Source organism: Euprymna scolopes, chromosome 29, assembly GCF_053919585.1.
Source record: "Euprymna scolopes isolate OS-2025 chromosome 29, ASM5391958v1, whole genome shotgun sequence".
NCBI classification, from domain to species: Eukaryota; Metazoa; Mollusca; class Cephalopoda; order Sepiida; family Sepiolidae; genus Euprymna; species Euprymna scolopes.
The window spans coordinates 66,407,232-66,426,396 of record NC_136510.1 but is presented as its reverse complement, the minus strand read 5'-3'; the positions used below and the strand labels follow the sequence as shown (position 1 = coordinate 66,426,396).

Sequence of the window (19,165 nt, the reverse complement as noted above, 5' to 3'; positions counted from 1 at the left end):
TATAAATATTTAATTTCACTTGAATATCGTTGTGGTTAATGGTGTTCCTTGCAAATAGAGACAGATATGGCTTTGTTGTGGGGGTTCAAATCCCACAACAAGCGGCAATCGTAACTTCCTGCACTGATGATCCTGCAAGGATGAAGCACTAGTGTCAGTACGTATTAAAAATAGTTACTTAGGATTACTTAGGATTTTCTCTATAAATATCAACGAAATCTCTCTCCGCCTCTCTGCCACCCTGAGAACATGAGAAGAATGGAAACTTTCAGTGTGTTGGAGGCATCCCTTGGATAAGTGGAAAAAAATTTAATACCTTTAAATGGCAATATAGTAACGTATCCATTTACTGTAGTTTGTTTTTATCTTCTTGCTGATCAAGGATGCCAAACTTAATGCGGCCTTTTCATTTTCAATTGACATGTTTGGGGAGACTGAACACGAGATAATCTCCACCATCTTTTTTTTGGCGCTAAATTCTTTTATTAATATTCTTTATTTGACTTAATTTTGCTTAATATAATGTTTATTTCAGTCAGTCCTTAAATGCAAATGTATCTAGAATACCCCCCCCCCCCCCAAATGGAATCTATATCTAACAGTATCACGTCGAATCCACAATATAAATTCATGCGTAAATATGGGAGGGGAAGTTTTCAAATATCTTTAATTCCAAATTAGAGCTACGGACTTTTAATCCCTTTTTTTAATGGAGACGAGACAATGCATTGTGGGTGCGTTATTGGCAGTTCTCGTTACTCTTGCTTCTCTTTATTTGTCCTTCAGTCCTCATTTTTTCAATGAGTGATTTTTCTGACAAAGGGAGAAGAAAAAGCTGTTTACTAGGTTGGCAGTATTTTGTGTGAACAGTCGCTAGAGATGCTGGAAGTTCTTGTGGCCATGTCAATAGTAAGGGTGCTGGAGGAAAACGTTTCAACTGGGCTGACGTTATCTGCCTGATAGTCAGGGACCCAAACCTTGGATTAACCACTAAGGAGGCTGCCCTATCAGCAGGTGCAAAGTACTGGGGCTGCTGTATTGGCATTTGGTGAATGGATTCTGGACCATGCAGTAGCTTCTGGTGAGCCCTTTTGATGTCATATTAGTGGGTAATTGTTACGGCGTTACCTTATCATGTGCTACAAAAAAAAAAATTTTGTTTCATTTTCTCTTACCTTCCCTCTCTGCCATGCTCTAAGCAAGTCTGTCGACCTATTCCACAAATCTCAAATTTCAATCATGAAAGGTTTCCAGAAAAAATACACGATTAAACCCAGATCTCCAACTTCCAATGTAAACCTCCACTACCATGTCTCCTTCTCCAACATCAGGGGTCTACGTTCCAACCTTCCAGAGGTTCAAACTCTATTATAGGAAACTGAACTAAACCTATTATTCATAAGTGCAACTGCCATTGGACCGACTACTTCCCTAAATGAATTCGTAATTAAAGGATACTCTAATTTAACCTCTAAATCCGACCTCCAAGATCGCCATGAGCATGGAGTATGTGCCTACATCCAAGACGACTTTCCATAGGATAGGGACATCTCTAGAGAAGATCCTAACTTACCCTACATGTGCTTCTGGGTTGCACTTGCTCACACTACTTAAAAAATTTTTTTTTTTATTATTACAATTTCACCCCAAGCAAGGCACATTGCCACTTTGATGTAGGGGCTACTATCAGGGACATAAGCTACAGAGGTACTATGTGGGGAGTTTGGCAGCAAGATGTCGGTTCACGTTACACTTGAACTTCTGCATGTCAGTACAGTTGGGGAAGCAGGAACTCGGAAGCGGTCTGGGGGAAGAAACTACTGGAGTAGAAGGCTCTCTTACATATAGGGATCTCAACTGTGAAGGGGTGAGATTTTGCTGCTTGTCAGGTTTGTCGGGGGTATTTACGTCGAGGGGGTACAAGTGCTTGCAGTTCGTCTGAGCATTCACCATTAAAGTACTTGTAGAACAGGCAGAGAGATGCTACATTTCGTCGATGGGACAGAGGCTGAAGCTTAGATGACAGTTCAGGACCTATTAGGTTGGCGACTCTCTTTTGAACCTTGTCTAGGAGTGAGAGACTAGTAGCAGATGCACCAGCCCAAATATGACAACAATACTCCATACATGAGTGAATGGTGGCCTTATAGAGGTACAGGATACTTTCGGGTGTTAGTAGCTTTCTAGCATGGTAGAAAGAACCTACCTTCTTCACAACGGTCCTGGCAATGCTCTCAATGTAATTTTTCCAACTCATGTTTCCTGTGAACGTTAGGCCGAGGAGTTTAAAAGATGCACTTTCAGATAAAGAGTCATTGGCCATTTCTATTGGTGGCAGAGAAGGTTTCTTGTAGTTATTGAAAGAAACAAGTTTAGTCTTAGCAGCATTGAATGTGACCATCCATTTTTTTTCCCCATTCCATTACAGATTGGAGGTCGTCCTCTAGTTTTTCTGACATTTCTCTAGATATGTGTTCATTTGTTTTCCTGTCATGTCGGTTATAGAGTGTGGTGTTATCAGCATATATACCCATCTCACAGACAATTTTGTCAGGTAGGTCATTTATGAATATCAGGAATAACAGAGGTCCAAGGATAGACCCCTGGGGCACTCCCGCATTTATATCATATTGTTTAGATGTACGACCATCGATGACACCTGGATTTTTCTCTTATCTTAGAAGGATTTTATTATGTTATAATAAATTTAAAAAAAAATTTGACCCCTGTTATGATCCCTTAGCATTTATTGTTTTAGGCTCAAATCAAGTTATAAAGTTAGATCCATGTCCAAGGAACCTATATTTAAAATTTCAAGTGTGTAGACCCAAAATTGTCAGAGGAGTTTTGTAGAGTTCTCAAAAGTCGAATCGTTGAACTTTGACCTTTTCACAGCCAAGTTTCTGGCCGAAAACCGATCACATAGATTTTTTCAAATCTCAGTACTCTGTATATGAAATTTTTAGTCGGTAGACTAAAAATTAATAGAGTTATTGTGTAGAGAAATGTACACAGACAGACACATTCACTTTTATAGATATACTAGCATGGGTGCTTGCGTTGCCCGTGTATTTGAAGGTGTAAGTTGAGCAAAAAAATAAAAAATAAAAAGCGCTCAATTTTTTTAACTTTGACGCATATTATGATCCCTTAGCATTTATTGTTTTGGGCTAAAATCAAGTTATTAAGTTAGATCCATGTTCAAGGAACCTGTATCTAAAATTTCAAGTGTGTAGACCCAAAATTGTCGGAGGAGTTTGGTAGAGTTCTCAAAGGTCAAATAGCTGAACTTTGATCCCTTAATCGCAAAATCTCTGGCAGAAAACCGATCACAAAGATTTTCCTAAATCTCAGTACCATGTTATATCAAATTTCGAGTCTGTACTTAAAATTGACAGAGTTATTGCATAGGGAAATGTACACACGCAGACACACAGATACACAGACAGACAGACAGACAGACACTTTCACTTTTATACATATATAGATAGACTAGCATGGGTTCCCGGCGTTGCCCGGGTGTTTGGAGGTGTATGCTAAGCAAAAAAAAAAAAAAAAAAAAAAAAAAAACGGTTAATTTTTTAAAATTTGACCCCTATTATGACCCCCTTAACATTTATTGCTTTTGGCTCAAATCAAGTTATTAAGTTAGATCCATGTCCAAGGAACCTATATCTAAAATTTCAAGTGTTTAGACCTAAAATTATTGGAGGAATTTTGTAGAGTTCTTAAAGGTCAAATCGTTGAACTTTGACCTCTTAACAGCCAAATTTCTGGCTGAAAACCGATCACATCGATTTTCCCAAATCTCAGTAACCTGTATACCAAATCGCGAGTCTGTAAACTAAAACTCGAGAGAGTTATTGCGTAGGGAAATGTACACAGACAGACACACAGACACATTCACTCTTATAGATATATAAATAGATATATACTAGCATTTAAGCCCAGCGTTGCCAGGGTGTTTGGATGTGTGTGTTGAGCAAAAAAAAAAAAAAAAAAGTGGTAATAGGAAGGCAAGCTCGAACCCGTACCATGAAGAAGGAAAAGAACGGGGAAACACCTGATATCTTTGCTGTTACGACCACCGCCAAACCGGAAATGACGTAGGTTTTAATTAAGGATTAAAAATATTACGATCGATTATTATAATCGAAAAGAGACTTTCAAAAATATCGGCGAAAAAACGACCCCCCCTGTAGAAAACTGTTCAGTTGAAGGTGAAAATATTAATGTTTTTAGCCAATTTTTCTATATTTGTCGTCCGACATGTCGAACTTTAAAATGATACTGATCCTGTAAAAATCCGTCGCCTCTATCGAAAGTTTTAAGCAGACATGAAAACATACGTACATACATACATTTATATATTAGTAACTAAAAAATTTCAATCGAAACCAATTAAAAAGCTTGCCCTATCTCTTAATACCCTTTATGTAAAATTTCAAATATTTAGACCAGAAATTGTCTGTGTAATTTGGTAGAGACCGTAATGGGCAAATTTTTACATTTTGACCGCTATTATGACTCCTTAACATTTATTGTTTTGGGCTCAAATCAAGTTATTAAGTTAGATTCATGTCCAAGGAACCTGTATCTAAAATATATATGTATATATATATATATATATATATATATATATATATATATATATGGAATTCATTTTTTCTTTCAGACATTCATTATTTTGCAAACGCAACAGATGTAATGGAAGGCAAAGCCATAGAGCTGAACTGTGCTTTCCCTGTTTATCCTAAATTCAATCGTTTAATGTGGTTTAATATGGACCAACACATTACACTTCGATGTCCAAATCTAACAACGTGTGATCAGGATCCAAGATTCAAAGTTATAAGAAATGGTTATAACATTACTCTCATCATAAAACATGTGAAATTGAATCAAAACGAATGGGCGTGTATGGATGGCTCTTATGAAATTGCACGTTTAGTTCCTTTCAACATCCAAAGTAATAAGGGACCAAGTGAGTAAATAACAAAAACTTTATTCTTATTTCTGAAATAGCATGGCTACTCGACTTTGCTCGGAAGCATAAACAACAAAATCAAAGAGTTAAAATATGGGAAACATTTTTCTTTTAAACATTTCTCTCTCTCTCTCTCTCTCTCTCTCTCTCTCTCTCTCTCTCTGTCCCTCTCTCAGTTTCTCGCTCTTTCCCCATATATCCTTCTTTTCTTTCTTCCTTTTACACCAATTTCCCTATTCCTCTTTTCCCTTCTTCTGGTGATTTCTTGACGAAAGACAAAAAAAAAAAAAAAAAATCGCGACATGCTCCAAAGAGAAAAATCTAACTATGGGACATTTATTAATACCTTTGATCTAAACACGAAAAACATCATCAGAAAAATTGAAAAAAAAAAAAAAAAAATGAAAAAAATGCATAACAACCAAAAAATCTCTTGTTTTTAACAATATATATTAATTTTCAGAATGTGATATATATATATATATATATATATATGCGAGCACCTACTGTTTCTCATTTACCTGGAAATAATAACCTCCATTACACTGGATGTTTCTTTAAATACGGTTGGTTAATTTTATCTTAATGTTGAACTCTGTATGAACTGTTCGCATGAACTGTTTTCCATATTTATATTCTTATGTTTTATAAGTTTTGAGACTAAAACTTATAAAACTTTTAGTTTCATCCTATGCAGTAGCCAGCAAATACATAGAAATGCTAAAATTTAGCGTGAACATCCGATTATTTTGCTAACATGTTTTCCTCTCTGATGAGAATAATTAGCATTGTTTGAAACTCCGCAGATTAAGGATTACCTAGCTATAAGATTCGGAGTATTCTGCCGAATAATAAAAACTTTTTGTCAACTTCTAGTTTACAGCTCTGTTCTTCTAATAGTAGTGGACTACTTTTGCATCTTAAATATTTCTTTAAAATGCTCCATTTAATGCATATAATTTATTTTGTTTCCTTTCAGATATTGATTTTTTTATGAATGCAACAGTAGTAAGAGAAGGTGAAGCTGCAGAGTTGATCTGTGTTTTCCCTTCTCGTCCTAAATTCAATAGTTTAATGTGGTTTGGTAAGTATAGGAACATTAAACTTCGATGTCCAAATGAAACAACTTGTGATCAGGATCCGAGATTCAAAGTTGTAAGAAATGGTTATAACATTACTCTCATCATAAAACATGTGAAATTGAATGAAAACAAATGGAAATGTATGGATGGTTCAGAACGCCATTGGAAAGAAATTGTTTTCCACGTTCTTAAAAATTCACGTGAGTAAATAAGAATAATTTTATTTGAATTTTTAAACTAGCATGGCTACTTGACGTTGCTCGAGAGCATGGACAACAAAATAGAAAAGTTAAAATTAATGTGTGACATCTTTCTTTTTAAATTTCTCTCTCTATCTCTCAGGCTCACTCAATATATTTCTCTCTTTTCCTCTCTTTCCCTTATCTATCTTTTTCCATCGCCTTCGCCCTTCCCTCTCTTCTTCTTTCTCTCATCTCCCCTCCATTGTTCTAAGAAATTAATAATGCTTCTTTTCGGCAATCATCCTAATTTATATTATTTCTCTTCGGACTCAAGGCAATATTTATCCTCATCAATATTAGGTCTCTTCAGACAATTGTTATATACCAGTGGCAAGTGAAGTGTATGTATAGTACAACTGGAAAGAAATGCCGAGATAAGCATCAATATTATTTGTTTATGAACTATTGTCCTCATCAACATTAATTCTCTTCAGACTATTGTCCTCATCAATGTTTATTTCTGCATTATTCAATAAATGAAACAATGTTTTAATCTAGGTGCAAGATATAAAAATCTGAACTATAAAATTATCTCAGAGAGATTTTCAACTGTCGATTTATATAACTTACATCATTAAATGTAAATATTTTGTTCTGAATAACAATTTCCTTTTGTTTAACATTGATCCATGTTGTTAAACTGAAAAATTACTATGATTAAAGAATAGTAATATTGTTAAACTGAAAAATTACCATGATTAAAGAATAGTAATATTGATACATTCTTTCTATAGAAAATGGTTCTTAATTCATTTTTAAATTCCGGCTGAAACTTCCATAGAAAGAAATAGATGTAATCTGAAAACTTTTAATTTTTAATGTCGAATAATGTAACGTTACACATCATTAGTAAAGGATGTTTTTACTAATTAGTATAGTTAAAAGGGGGATAAGTCATTATTTACCATCAGAAATATAATAGGAGTCATCTACCTTATAACTGAAATTTTGTTTTATTCTTTTTGTATAAATTTTAGATGTGTAGACAAATAACATTTACAATTCACTTTCATCCACAGCTGCATTGGCTATGTGCTATTATATATATATATATATATATATATATATATATATATATATATATATATATATATATATATATAAGGGAAAATGTCTGTCTGTCTGTCTGAATGTGTGTGTCTGTCTGTGTACATTTCCCTACACAATAGCACTACAGTCTACAGATTCGAAATTTTTATATACAGAGTAGTGAGATTTGGGAAAATCTTTGTAATCCGTTTTCGGCCAGAAATTTCGCTGTTAAAGAGCCAAAGTTCAATGATTTGACTTTTGAGAACTCTACCAAACTCCTCTGCCAATCTTAGGTATAAACAATTGACTAAACTAAAAGTTTTCGACCGTAACCGATTAAAAAGCTTGCCCCATCTTTGAATACTCTTTATGTAAATTTTCAAATGTTTAGACCAGAAATTGTCTGAGTAATTTGGTAGAGACCGCAGAGGTCAATTTTTTTTCCCTTAACGTTTATTGTTTTGGGCTCAAATCAAGTTATTAAGGTAGATCCATGTCCAAGGAATCTATATATAAAATTTCAAGTGTTTAGACCCAAAATTGGCGAAGGAGTTTGGTAGAATTCTCAAAGGTCAAATCGTTGAACTTTGACCCTTTAAAAGCCAAATTTCTGGCCGAAAACGAATCACAAAGATTTTTCCAAATCTCAGTACTCTGTATATTAAATTTCGAGTCTGTAGACTGAAAATTGAGAGAGATGGGTGACCATTTGGGAAGTCTAGGTGCTGTATGTGCTCTCCGCTTATCTCGGCATTTCTTTCCAGTTGTACTATACATACACTTCACTTGCCACTGGTATATAACAATGTCGACTCAGGAGATGTATGGTTGGAGATTGCGCACCTTCTGCCACAAAAATTTCAAGTGCAGGCACCCCTACGTTGGTATCCATCGTCTGTAAAGACTGAAAGAGTCTTTGTGTGTGTAGATATGATGATGATGGCAGAAACTCCTTCTCGCATATTGTCATTACTTAATATATATCTGGCTCAAATGACGCAAACATGAGCGCAACTAGCAGCATGTGCCAGACGGTTACCTCTATGAATCTTCTATAGTCCAACACATCCACTGATGACCGGGTCCAAGCTGTGGTGCCCTGAACACCTACCAGACCAGACCCTGGAAGTTCCAGAGCCTTTATTGCTATTTACGCCCATATCTGCATCAGTCCTCATTGAATCTCCATTTGCTGTTTCAGGCTACAGCCAGTCTTTTTGTTATCGAGATACACACTGATTGCAAAGTGTGTATTCTATTGCATATCAAGTAATGCCTGTGCTTGAAGCTTTTTATAGTGAGGAAAGACTTTGCACTGAGATAATCCCACTCTCTAAACTTTGAACCAAAAAGAAAAGCAAGTCAACATCATTGGAGGCAGCAGTTGCTGCAGGTTTTATATCAGGGTGTTCCTTTTCCAAGAGAGGTTGCCGTCACCACGACTTATGGGAGACCTCTCCACCGACCATGCCATTTGATCCATGACTTGGACTTAGGTTGCTGGACACCAGAGCATACTCCACATGCCTGTGGGTCATGTATGCCGCAGCTGACAGGACCTAAGCTTCGGTGGAGGTTTCTTTCAGGGTTACCTCACCCTTAGCCTTTGCTCAAGGTATGGTGTTAAAAGCACACAGATGTCTTAGCGTCACACTGTGCTTCTCCCAGACAAATCAACCCCACGTGCACGTCGTGACCACTGCCATGTAGACGGGGTTCTGATGAACAGCGAATGTCCTGCGCCATATAACTGGACTTCCACTGCCTTGTGGGCCAAGGTATATATATATATATATAAAATAAAAATCCGATCCAGAATTTTGCTAATTCCTACCCTCTGATGAGAAGGAAAGTATTTCTTAGAAACTCCGCAGATTAAGGTGTTTCCTTTTCAGATTAAATATGTTTTTAACTCTTTTTCAAAGTGTTTTTTAACATGTTTTATTAACTATTTGCTCTTATATATATCTTCTATAATATAAAGCTGAATGTGTGTGTGTGTGTGTGTGTGTGTGTGTGTGTGTGTGTGTGGTCACGAATAGGCTCTTATATGGTTGACTATTTTAAAAAACTGATTGCATATAATGATAGAAGAAAAAAAACGTTTACAAGTGTTTTTGATATAGATGTACATAAGAATACTTTGATAAGTATGTTTTAACTTAAATAAGGATGGTATAAAAAAATTGTGGGGTCTGCGTTCACGCCTGGTCTCCATAGAATGGAAATAGGCACAAACTTTAATAAAGACTTTTCATATCTATCTGTGTAAGTATACTTTGATAATTATGTTTCAGTTTGAAGAAATATGGTATAATAAAATTATGGGGTGTTCGTTCGCATCTGACCTCCATAGAATGGAAATATTTCACAAAGTTTAACAAGGTTTTTTTAATATAGATCCACAGAATATTGTGATAAGTGTTTCAGTGTGAACAGGTATGGTATAATAAATCATGGAGTTTATCTATTTTATTTTTATTTTCATCATATTTTACTTTGGTTTTGATAGCCCCAAATTCGAGGCTATCTCTTTACAACCTTTCCTTTTCATAACCTATCATACTTTCATAAATCAGAGTCCATTTTCTGTAGGCTGTTTTTGAACCCAGTCAACGACGGGTACTTTTGCTCGTATATATATATATATGCATGTATGTATGTATGTATGTATGTATGTATATGGATATATCACATACGCATAATCACGTTGACACATCGGTTCTCGTCAGATCACCGAAGTTAATCAACATTGAGCCTGGCTAGTACTAGATGGGTGACCATTTGGGAATTCTAGGCGCTGTATGTGCTTTTGGCTTATCTCTGCATTTGTTTCCAGTCGTCCTGAACCTTCGCTTGTCACCGGTATTCAACAATGTCGACTCAGGAGAGGTATGGTTGGAGATTGCGCAACTGTTGCCACAAAAATTTCACTTACAGTTGGTATCCATAGTCTGTCAAGACTAAAGGAAGCCTTTTTTATATGAATATATCCATATGCATATCAAAATTGAATATTGAAATGCTTATATCTTTGGCTTATGGGACGAAACTACATAAAAATTTGCAGGCTTTTTAAAGATTATAATATTATTCTATGGTTAACATTTTATGACAATTAGTAAAAAAAGAAGTCTAAGTTATCTTACATTTGTATATAAAGTGTCCTAGCAGGTACCTTCAGATTTGCTGCTTCGGTTGTCTCCCCTGTGGCCTTGCTAGGCCACTTAGGTAGTAGTTTGCTTGAAGCATTGTTGGTAAAGAAATATATATAATTTTTTTTAAAAGCCAAAAACAATGCGGAGAAAAACCAGAATCATGAAAGTAAAGAATTGAAAAACAAACAAATGTAGACGGGTATGCTTGAGTAGAGGAGTACCTAGCTGTTTATTCGTCTATCTTTCTTCACCTCAATGCATAATTATTTATAACCAAGTTGCTGGTATGTCCGGTGTATGTAAAGTCCGTGGGTGGTATGGAACTTTGATTAATTTCGAGAGAAAGGGACCTCTCTTTTTCAAAATAGAAGACAAAAGTAGATTCAAGATGGCGGAGTGTGTGTCTGTGTGTGAAGAGTTCAAATGCAAAACGTGATAATTTCAATTTCTTTAAATTTGTAAATTAACGAATAAAAGGACTAACATATCAATTCTAAAAAACTTATTTTTATTGAAAGCAAAAACATTATTTTGTTTGTGTGTGGAAATGCAAAACTTTGTAGGAATAGCTTTGTAATTCTGAACTTGTGGTTTATCGTGTTTATCACATTTTTCATTTGAACTCTCTCTCTCTCTCTCTCTCTATATATATATATATATATATATATGTTTTATTTTTTTATCTAATGTATTTTAACCTTCAAAACTGAAATATTGTCGATACCCGTCTTCCTCCCCCTTATTATTATTATCTCCTACCCGCCCTTTTTTTTCGTATTTCTTCTAAAACACTTCTTCCAAATACTAACAACCATTTCTGTAAGGTCTGACGAGGCTGTTGGATCGTAAACATGGTCCAAGATCCGAAACATATGTAACCAAACAGATAAAACGGTAATAAAAAAATAAAACATATTTGCTCTGCAATAGTATTGAGCACTCTCTTCAAGTTTTTACTAATTACCAGTTTTACCAAATATATATATATATATATATATATATATATATATATATATATATATATATATATGTATATGTGTGTGTGTGTGTGAGTGTGTGTGTGAGTGTGTGTTTGTGTGTGTGTGTGTATAGATAGATAGATAAATACATAGATACATTTACATCATAAATATTTGTTAAAAATGCTCCATTTAATGCAGTGAATTCATTTTTCTTACAGAGATTTATTATTCTGCAAACGCGACAGATTTTATAGAAGGTCATGCTGCCGAACTGAATTGTGTTTTCCCTGCTGATCGTAAATTCCATTCTTTACGGTGGGAAAATCTGGAAGAATCCATTGTATTTCGATGTAAATATCAAACTTGTGATCACGATCCTAGATTCAAAATTTCAAGAAGTGGCAATCATATTACTCTCGTCATAAAACGTGTGCAATTTAACCAATCCACCTGGGGATGTTCGGATGATAAATACTATGATATACACATTGTTCATTTATCTGTCTATAGTAAGTAAAAATCATTATATTTCTTTTTATTTCTGAACTAGCAGGAGTACCCGGCGTTATCTGGGTGTTTGGAGGTGTGTGTGTGTGTGTGATAAGGGGGGGGGTAAATTAAAGAATAAGCCAGGTAATAACCCTGTTTAAGTATTAAAAAAAAAAAGATGTTAAACTTCTTAAAAATATCGGAAAAACTAAAACAAAACAAAAAAAAAACAGCGAACAAACGTAAAACTTGTTTGAAAAAGAAAGCGGAAAAACAAAAAGCAAAAATAAGTGTAAAAAATGAAAAACAGAAACAAAAGAACACAGCAATAAGCGAAAAAAGAAATGGCATAAATAACCCTTCGATTCGGTTAAGTTTGTTTTACCCAGTAGAAAGCATAGAACGAAAAGGAACGTTAAAATTCCATTCCATATTTTTTTTAAGCAACTACAGAACGAAATAAAACGAAAATGATGTTTTATATGTTTAGTTTATAAAAAAGAAATAGAAAGACTCATTTTTTTTTTTTTTAGTGTAAAAATGTTGGGAAAAAATGGTAATTAAGCAACGTAAAAGTAAGCGTGGAATAAGAATTAATGTTTGTAGGAATATCGCTATCGGTTTATTATGTGGTGCGTTTCACCCAATAGGAAGCATAGAACGGAAAGACATGGTAAAATTCTATTCCAGGTTTTTTAAGCAACTACAAAGTTCAGAAAAGCAAAACTGGCGTTCCTTCGTAAATGTCCCCTGTGAACGATCTCGCAATGGTGTAAATGGTGACGGGGGTAAGAGGAATTAATTAGAGAGAAAAGAATTTACTACTTCCGTTGATTTTAACCGATTTTGGCAATGAACTCTCAGCAGAAAAAATATAGGAATCTACGATTATCGAGGAAGTGAAGAGGTAATATGCCTATAACACACTTCAGATATTTTGCTGCAGTTTGTGCATATTACATTTGCATGAAATGTCTTGATTTTTAATCCTATTAAGGTCAAAATCAGAGGGGAAATGAGTTCATTTTATATATATAGGGATAAAGCAATGCCAATTAATACTTTTAATTGTAGATAGTGCTGAGTTACACATTTTTTGAATTGAAATAACTAGCACATACTCCATCATATTTTTGCTAGGCTGAGAGGATTTTTTAATTGTCAAAGAACTACATACAATACTAAATTATTTTAGATTATTTAATAATTTCCAACGCTATTAATAATGTTTACCTATTCATTTTTTAACACTTACGTTTGAAATAATGCTTTGAAATATGACGTAATTCATAAAACTAAAGCTTTAATTATTTAAAGCAAACTTGGTTACCATTTATTGTGAAATCCAAGTGTCTGGTAATTTGCTAAACAGGATGAAGCTTAGGTAGGAAATTATTGCGGTAAAGTAATTATTTTCATTTTGTTATTTCTTGATTTTAATCTTATTTATTTTGCTATACTTAAATGAAATGTTAACATGTACGTCGATTATCAGAAGAAATGTATTAAATTAAAACCAGATAATTGGGAATATCTAAATCTGAAACTGCTGAGTTCTTTTTCTTGGTCCCAGAAACAAAAATGAATGGTTTTCATTTTGGGGAATTTCTGCAGGATAGAAATCTGGAAATGGAGACTTATGAATGATTCATTATTACATATAACGGCACTACTTGATATTCTCACAAAATATTCATAAAAACGACAACCCTCGATTGGCCAAAAAACACAATAAACTGACTATAATAGATTAAGACTGTAACGAATATGATCGTTTCGTTTGCACAATTTGAATAAAGAGTTTTCTATATTCTGTCTCTAAAAATCAACACGTGTCTCACTTATCCTTACATTTAAAAACACACACAGCACGAACAACATGACATGTCATGGTGGCAGCAGTGGGATAAAGAAAAGCAATACAACAACAAACATTAAAAGTAAAATAATTTTCTTTTCTTGTAATCTCCATAAGAATAACAGATGCAGCACATATGGCAAAGTAGATGACTGGGCCAAATTATGCTGCTCAGCAAAACACAAGCACAAGGAATAACAAGAAAAACTCTGGCATAAAGGCTGTAGTCCGTTGAGACGAAGAAAAGGACGATTGAGCAACAATTCAGATGCACACATTCAATGGCATCAATAATGGTGAACATTAACGACCCCCTCCCCAAGAAAACCGAAACATTTGTAAATATCATTTTAGATTAACAGATCACCCAAGCACTCAGAAACTTAATCTAAACTTAATTCATAAATGCATAAGCAGCCACAATTTCTTTATGTATATTCCGCAAGATGACTCTTTTCAGTATAAGCAAAGATAAAAATACAATTCCGTGACGATTTAACTTAAAGGAATACATACTGACAACGTAGAATAATACAATGGGTCAGACTTTCAAGTGCTTCATCTTGTGTTTGTTACAGAATGAGATTTGGACAAACGAATCCTTCCCCACAACAACTACAACATTACCAAGGACCAAATATATCAAGTCTTTAAAAAAAAAAAAAAAAAAAAAAATTGAATAGTATGAGCTCAGAGGATAAAAGCACAAAACTGTTTCTATTTATCGAATGAGCTCAGTGAAGAGTTCTAATAAAGAAAGATAAAAGGTAACTGATTATTGCAGTGACAACGCTAGATTCTCTTGGAAACAAATTACATTATTGCACTCGTATCTCAAATGTCATAGCCAGACCTTTACAGCTGCAAAATCATAGACAAATCAAACTTTTACTTGCAATAAAAACACAGGACAATTGCCAAGATTAGGACCAAATATATGAGGCTTTTTTAACCAGCATGCAGTACTATCCTTATACATTGACTAGAGAGTAACTGTGTTTCTAATTTTAAAAAGACCTCAGTGAAATGTCTTACTAAAGGGAGATAATTTGTAGCTATCACAATGACAACGCTAGAGTCGCCTGAAAGGTTTGATACTGAAAAAATGAGTAAATTAAACAATGTTGCTAAAAAGGAACCTTTAAGTGCTGAAGCATTGAATGCAGTCATTTAAGTATGAATGAAAGAAATTTGTTTCCCGATCAGGTAAATTTGATTCCCGACATTGTATCAGTGATCTTTACGAAAAACGGCTGAGCAAATATTGATATTTTGACGTAACAATTTAGTCTGTATTATTAAATTATGGTTAACTCAACTGAGTAAAATTATTTCGATTTTGTTTTTAATTCTTAGTTCCAATTTTGATTATAAGTTTCACTCATGGTTTCTCAGTTTCAATTATGATTTGTTATGATTCTATCTGTAAGAGTTATTTATCACAGTTTTATTTCAATTCTTATATTTTTCTTTTATGATTATTCAGGAGGAGAAGTTGATCTGTCTATTACAAACGCATCAAACGGATTCTGGGATATCAAAACGTCATGTTCATATCCTCCTCCTACACTAAAATGCCAAAACGATGAAACTGTAAGTATATTGTTTGTTTTCTTGCTTTCTCTGGTTGTCGTTTATTTTATGGAAAATCAAGCATGCAGCCGTATTTGTTGCTTTCTGAGACATTATCTTTAATCTAGTCTTAATTACTGAAGCCTGATTCTCCTTGATAATAAAAGAAACCACTCTAGCCTTAATTATAGTAGCAGTAGTGCCACCGTCTGCCCCCACCCACCAATCTAATCAATAGTCTATTGTTGCTTTTGTTACCCTAGATCAAAAATTGGCAACCTATGGCCCGTGAGCCAGATCCACCCTGTGAAGGCATTTTGAGCCTGATAGACGAGGCTTTCAAATACCTGCTGTTATCTTCCACTGATCCACCCAACCGAATTTGAATATTATGACTGCAAAAACACGATCAGAACTCAATCATCTTCATTTTTGCATAAGAAATAAAAAAATAAACATACCACAAAAACTGAGAGCCAATTTGAATGACCCACTGGTAACAAACATTAGATGGGGGAGGCAACTTCAAAGGGACAATATTGTCTCAATCGACTTTCTATTTCATTCTTCCAACAGCAACCTCCCCATCGCTTACCATCCCACAATCAAGGAAAGATGAAGTTAAGTAATTAAAGTCGCAATATGAAAAACAAATATTTATACTAAAGAGAAAAGGTGAAAATGTTGCAAATACAACTGTCAGCTATGAAGTTTCAAAACGGATCGTTGAAAAACTGAAACCATTTTCATATAATATATTTTTTAAGAATGTGTACTGGCAGTTTATTGTTTGTCCAGAAAAATGTTGTTATTTTAAATCATCAACCTTTGTTCAGTGCATTTGAGAAATATCAGCAAATACTAAAAATCAGATAATGCCCGCCTGCAGTGAATTGTAATAATTTTCCATTGCAGTCCATGAGAGAACAGACTCAAGTAGCACTGTACAACTTGTTGTCTTTGTGCGAGGAGTGACTTCTATCTTTCATATTTTAAAATAGTTTCTTCAGTTAATTTCCACGCGAGCAGAGCATATACTTTTGAAGCTTTGTTAAAAGTGATGACAAACGAAATTTGATATTTCGAAGCTCATTGGAAGAAAAAAGTGGATTTGTTTCACTACTATTAGAGCATATGAAAAGATTTGGAATTATTCATAAATTTGTAAAAATTTATCACATTGTTCATCAAGATACATTGAAGTTTAAAAACTTTATGGGTGTTATCATGAGAATTGTGAATGTGCTTCTATCTAGTGGATTGAATCACCGACAGTTCAAACAATTTATTTGATACTCAAACAGAAATATAGTGACCTTGCATATTTCTGTGATGTATGTTAACTAAGCTGAGAATCGATGTTAAAACGAGTACTTGCCTTACTTAAAGAGATGACAACATTTCTCGAAAATAAACATATGAATAGCTCACATGTTCAAGATCCTTGATTGGCTCGCTACTTTAGCCTTCATTGTGGCTAAAATGACTCATTTGAACCATTTAAATTTACTACTTCAATGTAAAACTCAGTTTATAAAAAAGATGTTATAACCATATTGCTTGCCTTTGAAATGTGTTGTGAAAACATCAACTTAGAAATAAAAATTATGTCCATTTCTCATCATTCCAAACAAGGAAACTGCAGGATTTGAAGCTATTTGTAAATGTAATCCAGAATTTGCGGAACAAACTTGCATCACATTTTTCTGACTTTTGTCTGCATAAAAATGATTTCAAATTGTTTGCTACCCCATTTGATATGGAGGTGGAGACAGTATCGGAATGTTTTCACATGGACTTGGTAGAAATGCATTGTAACGATCTATTGAGACCAAAATTTAATTCCAAAGATAATTCATTAATGGATTTTTACACAAAATATATTTTTCCAAGTGGAAAATATTTCAAATCAGCGACCCTCGCAAAAAGATGGCGTCTTTGTTTAGATACGTTAGGTGAAAGCACAGAATAATCACATAATCAAATTCCCGTGTTAAGAATGGGTTTATAGATATTAACGTTGTTACTTCGGCACAGTACGTTCATTTTGGCCACATGCGCCAGTGCCCGCTATTTTACTTGGTCGGCAGTGTTAATGTGCAAATTAAAAAAATTGAAACAAACTAACAAGATTTTGAGAACAAAATTGACTAAAAACCATCCTAATGTTTTTAACATCAACAAATTTGAAACCAAATATTAAGACACAGATTAATAAAAATCATTAAATTTCCCATTAATTCTTTTGTTGTTGGAGATACATTAAGGTTGCTGCCATGTATTTATAAACAGACTAGCAGAACCCGTGTATAGGTGTTGCCCAGTGGAAGTATGCCACCACCAGCCCATGAAAAAAATTAATTAAGCTATAGTTGTTAGTGGGAGCCACTGCCGACTAAGTAAAATAGCGGGCACTGGCGCATGTGGCCAAAATGAACGTACTGTGCCGAAGTAACAACGTTAATATCTATAAACCCATTCTTAACACGGGAATTTGATTATGTGATGTGATTATTCTGTGCTTTCACCTAACGTGTCAAATAAAAGCAAGGTAGTGTGTCCTATTAGGTAACAGGTGTTACCGTCCGCCTGTAATTTATAATGAAAATTAAAGAATGAACTAAAAATTAATCATAACCCAGTGCTTTTATTCCAGAGGAAACGTTATGTCACGAGAAAAAGAAACAACCAAAAAACACTGCGGTAGACATGAACAATGATTCCCGTAGCCTTTAAAATTTTCCTTTTCACTTTGTCGTCATTTTTTTCGGCGATTATCATCGAATAGAGGCTTAATTTTCAGATTAAATTTTTTTTTTAATGACTGTAATAGTCGGCGATCAATTTGTAATGATAATGATCTAATAACTGGAACACACACTTTTTTTATCACGTCAGTTGTTAATGCTGCCCCAAGCCATTAAATATTTCGTCTGGAAGGAAAACCTAATGAGTTAGGTTAAATTGTCTCACTGTGATGGCGACTAATTCGCACTTAAATTAATGAGTCTGAAAAGCTTTGACAATAAACTCAAACTCTCGCCCATCGTGTTAGGAAGCTAGTCAGGAACTGACTTCGTCCGTTTTAATTCCCTGCGCATGCATGGATGAAAATTTAAATCAACCAATCAGATAGATTATAATAAAATGAGGCATTAAGTCATATCAACCAATGAATATTCGCATTTTAACTTATGCGAAGTTATGCAATTTCTGACACTACCAAAGGAGGAAATAAAAAGTAATGGGTATCTATTACTTTTTTCCAAAAATTGAATACAAAGTAACTATGGCTGTCAATTAAACGACAGGTAAATAATTTTATTGGTCATAAGGACTTAACCAACCATTGTAAGTTTTATTACTATTATTTTTTAAATTAACTATATGTGACTTTGTCTGCTTATGATAAATGAATCAATAACCAATAAATCTAGTTTTATCTAGATTACCAATATATTAATAATAACAAGAACGATAACTTGAACATGAGTCAAATGATAATAAATCCTGAATTTAAAGAATGAATGAAAAGAGTTTATTTCTTCCGAACAACTCAGACAAATCCATTCCCCGAGAGTATCCGGCTGATTTAACCCAACAGAGTCAAAATGGTAACAACTGTCACATGTATCACAGCACATCATAGGAGATTATCCGTCATTTGCGACGGAACAAGATGGACAGAAGAAGGGGCCAACTTCCTCCACAAATTCTGCTGAAGGCGGCGCAGAAACCGCCTTTTATTCCAGGGAAAATAAATGTTTTAAAGAATGAACCTGT

At 34.3% G+C, this 19,165-nt stretch overlaps 1 protein-coding gene across 3 annotated transcripts in view; it reads left to right on the top strand.

The window, feature by feature from the left end:
* LOC145252679 (uncharacterized) overlaps window positions 1-19,165 on the top strand; it is a 166,674-nt gene that overhangs the window by 102,098 nt on the left and 45,411 nt on the right. For all 3 annotated transcript variants that reach the window (XM_080112500.1, XM_080112499.1, XM_080112498.1), the window contains exons 10-13: window positions 4,676-4,984; window positions 5,967-6,269; window positions 11,682-11,972; window positions 15,297-15,403. In XM_080112500.1, coding sequence (XP_079968626.1) covers window positions 4,676-4,984; window positions 5,967-6,269; window positions 11,682-11,972; window positions 15,297-15,403 — 1,010 coding nt within the window. The remainder of the gene's footprint in view (window positions 1-4,675; window positions 4,985-5,966; window positions 6,270-11,681; window positions 11,973-15,296; window positions 15,404-19,165) is intronic.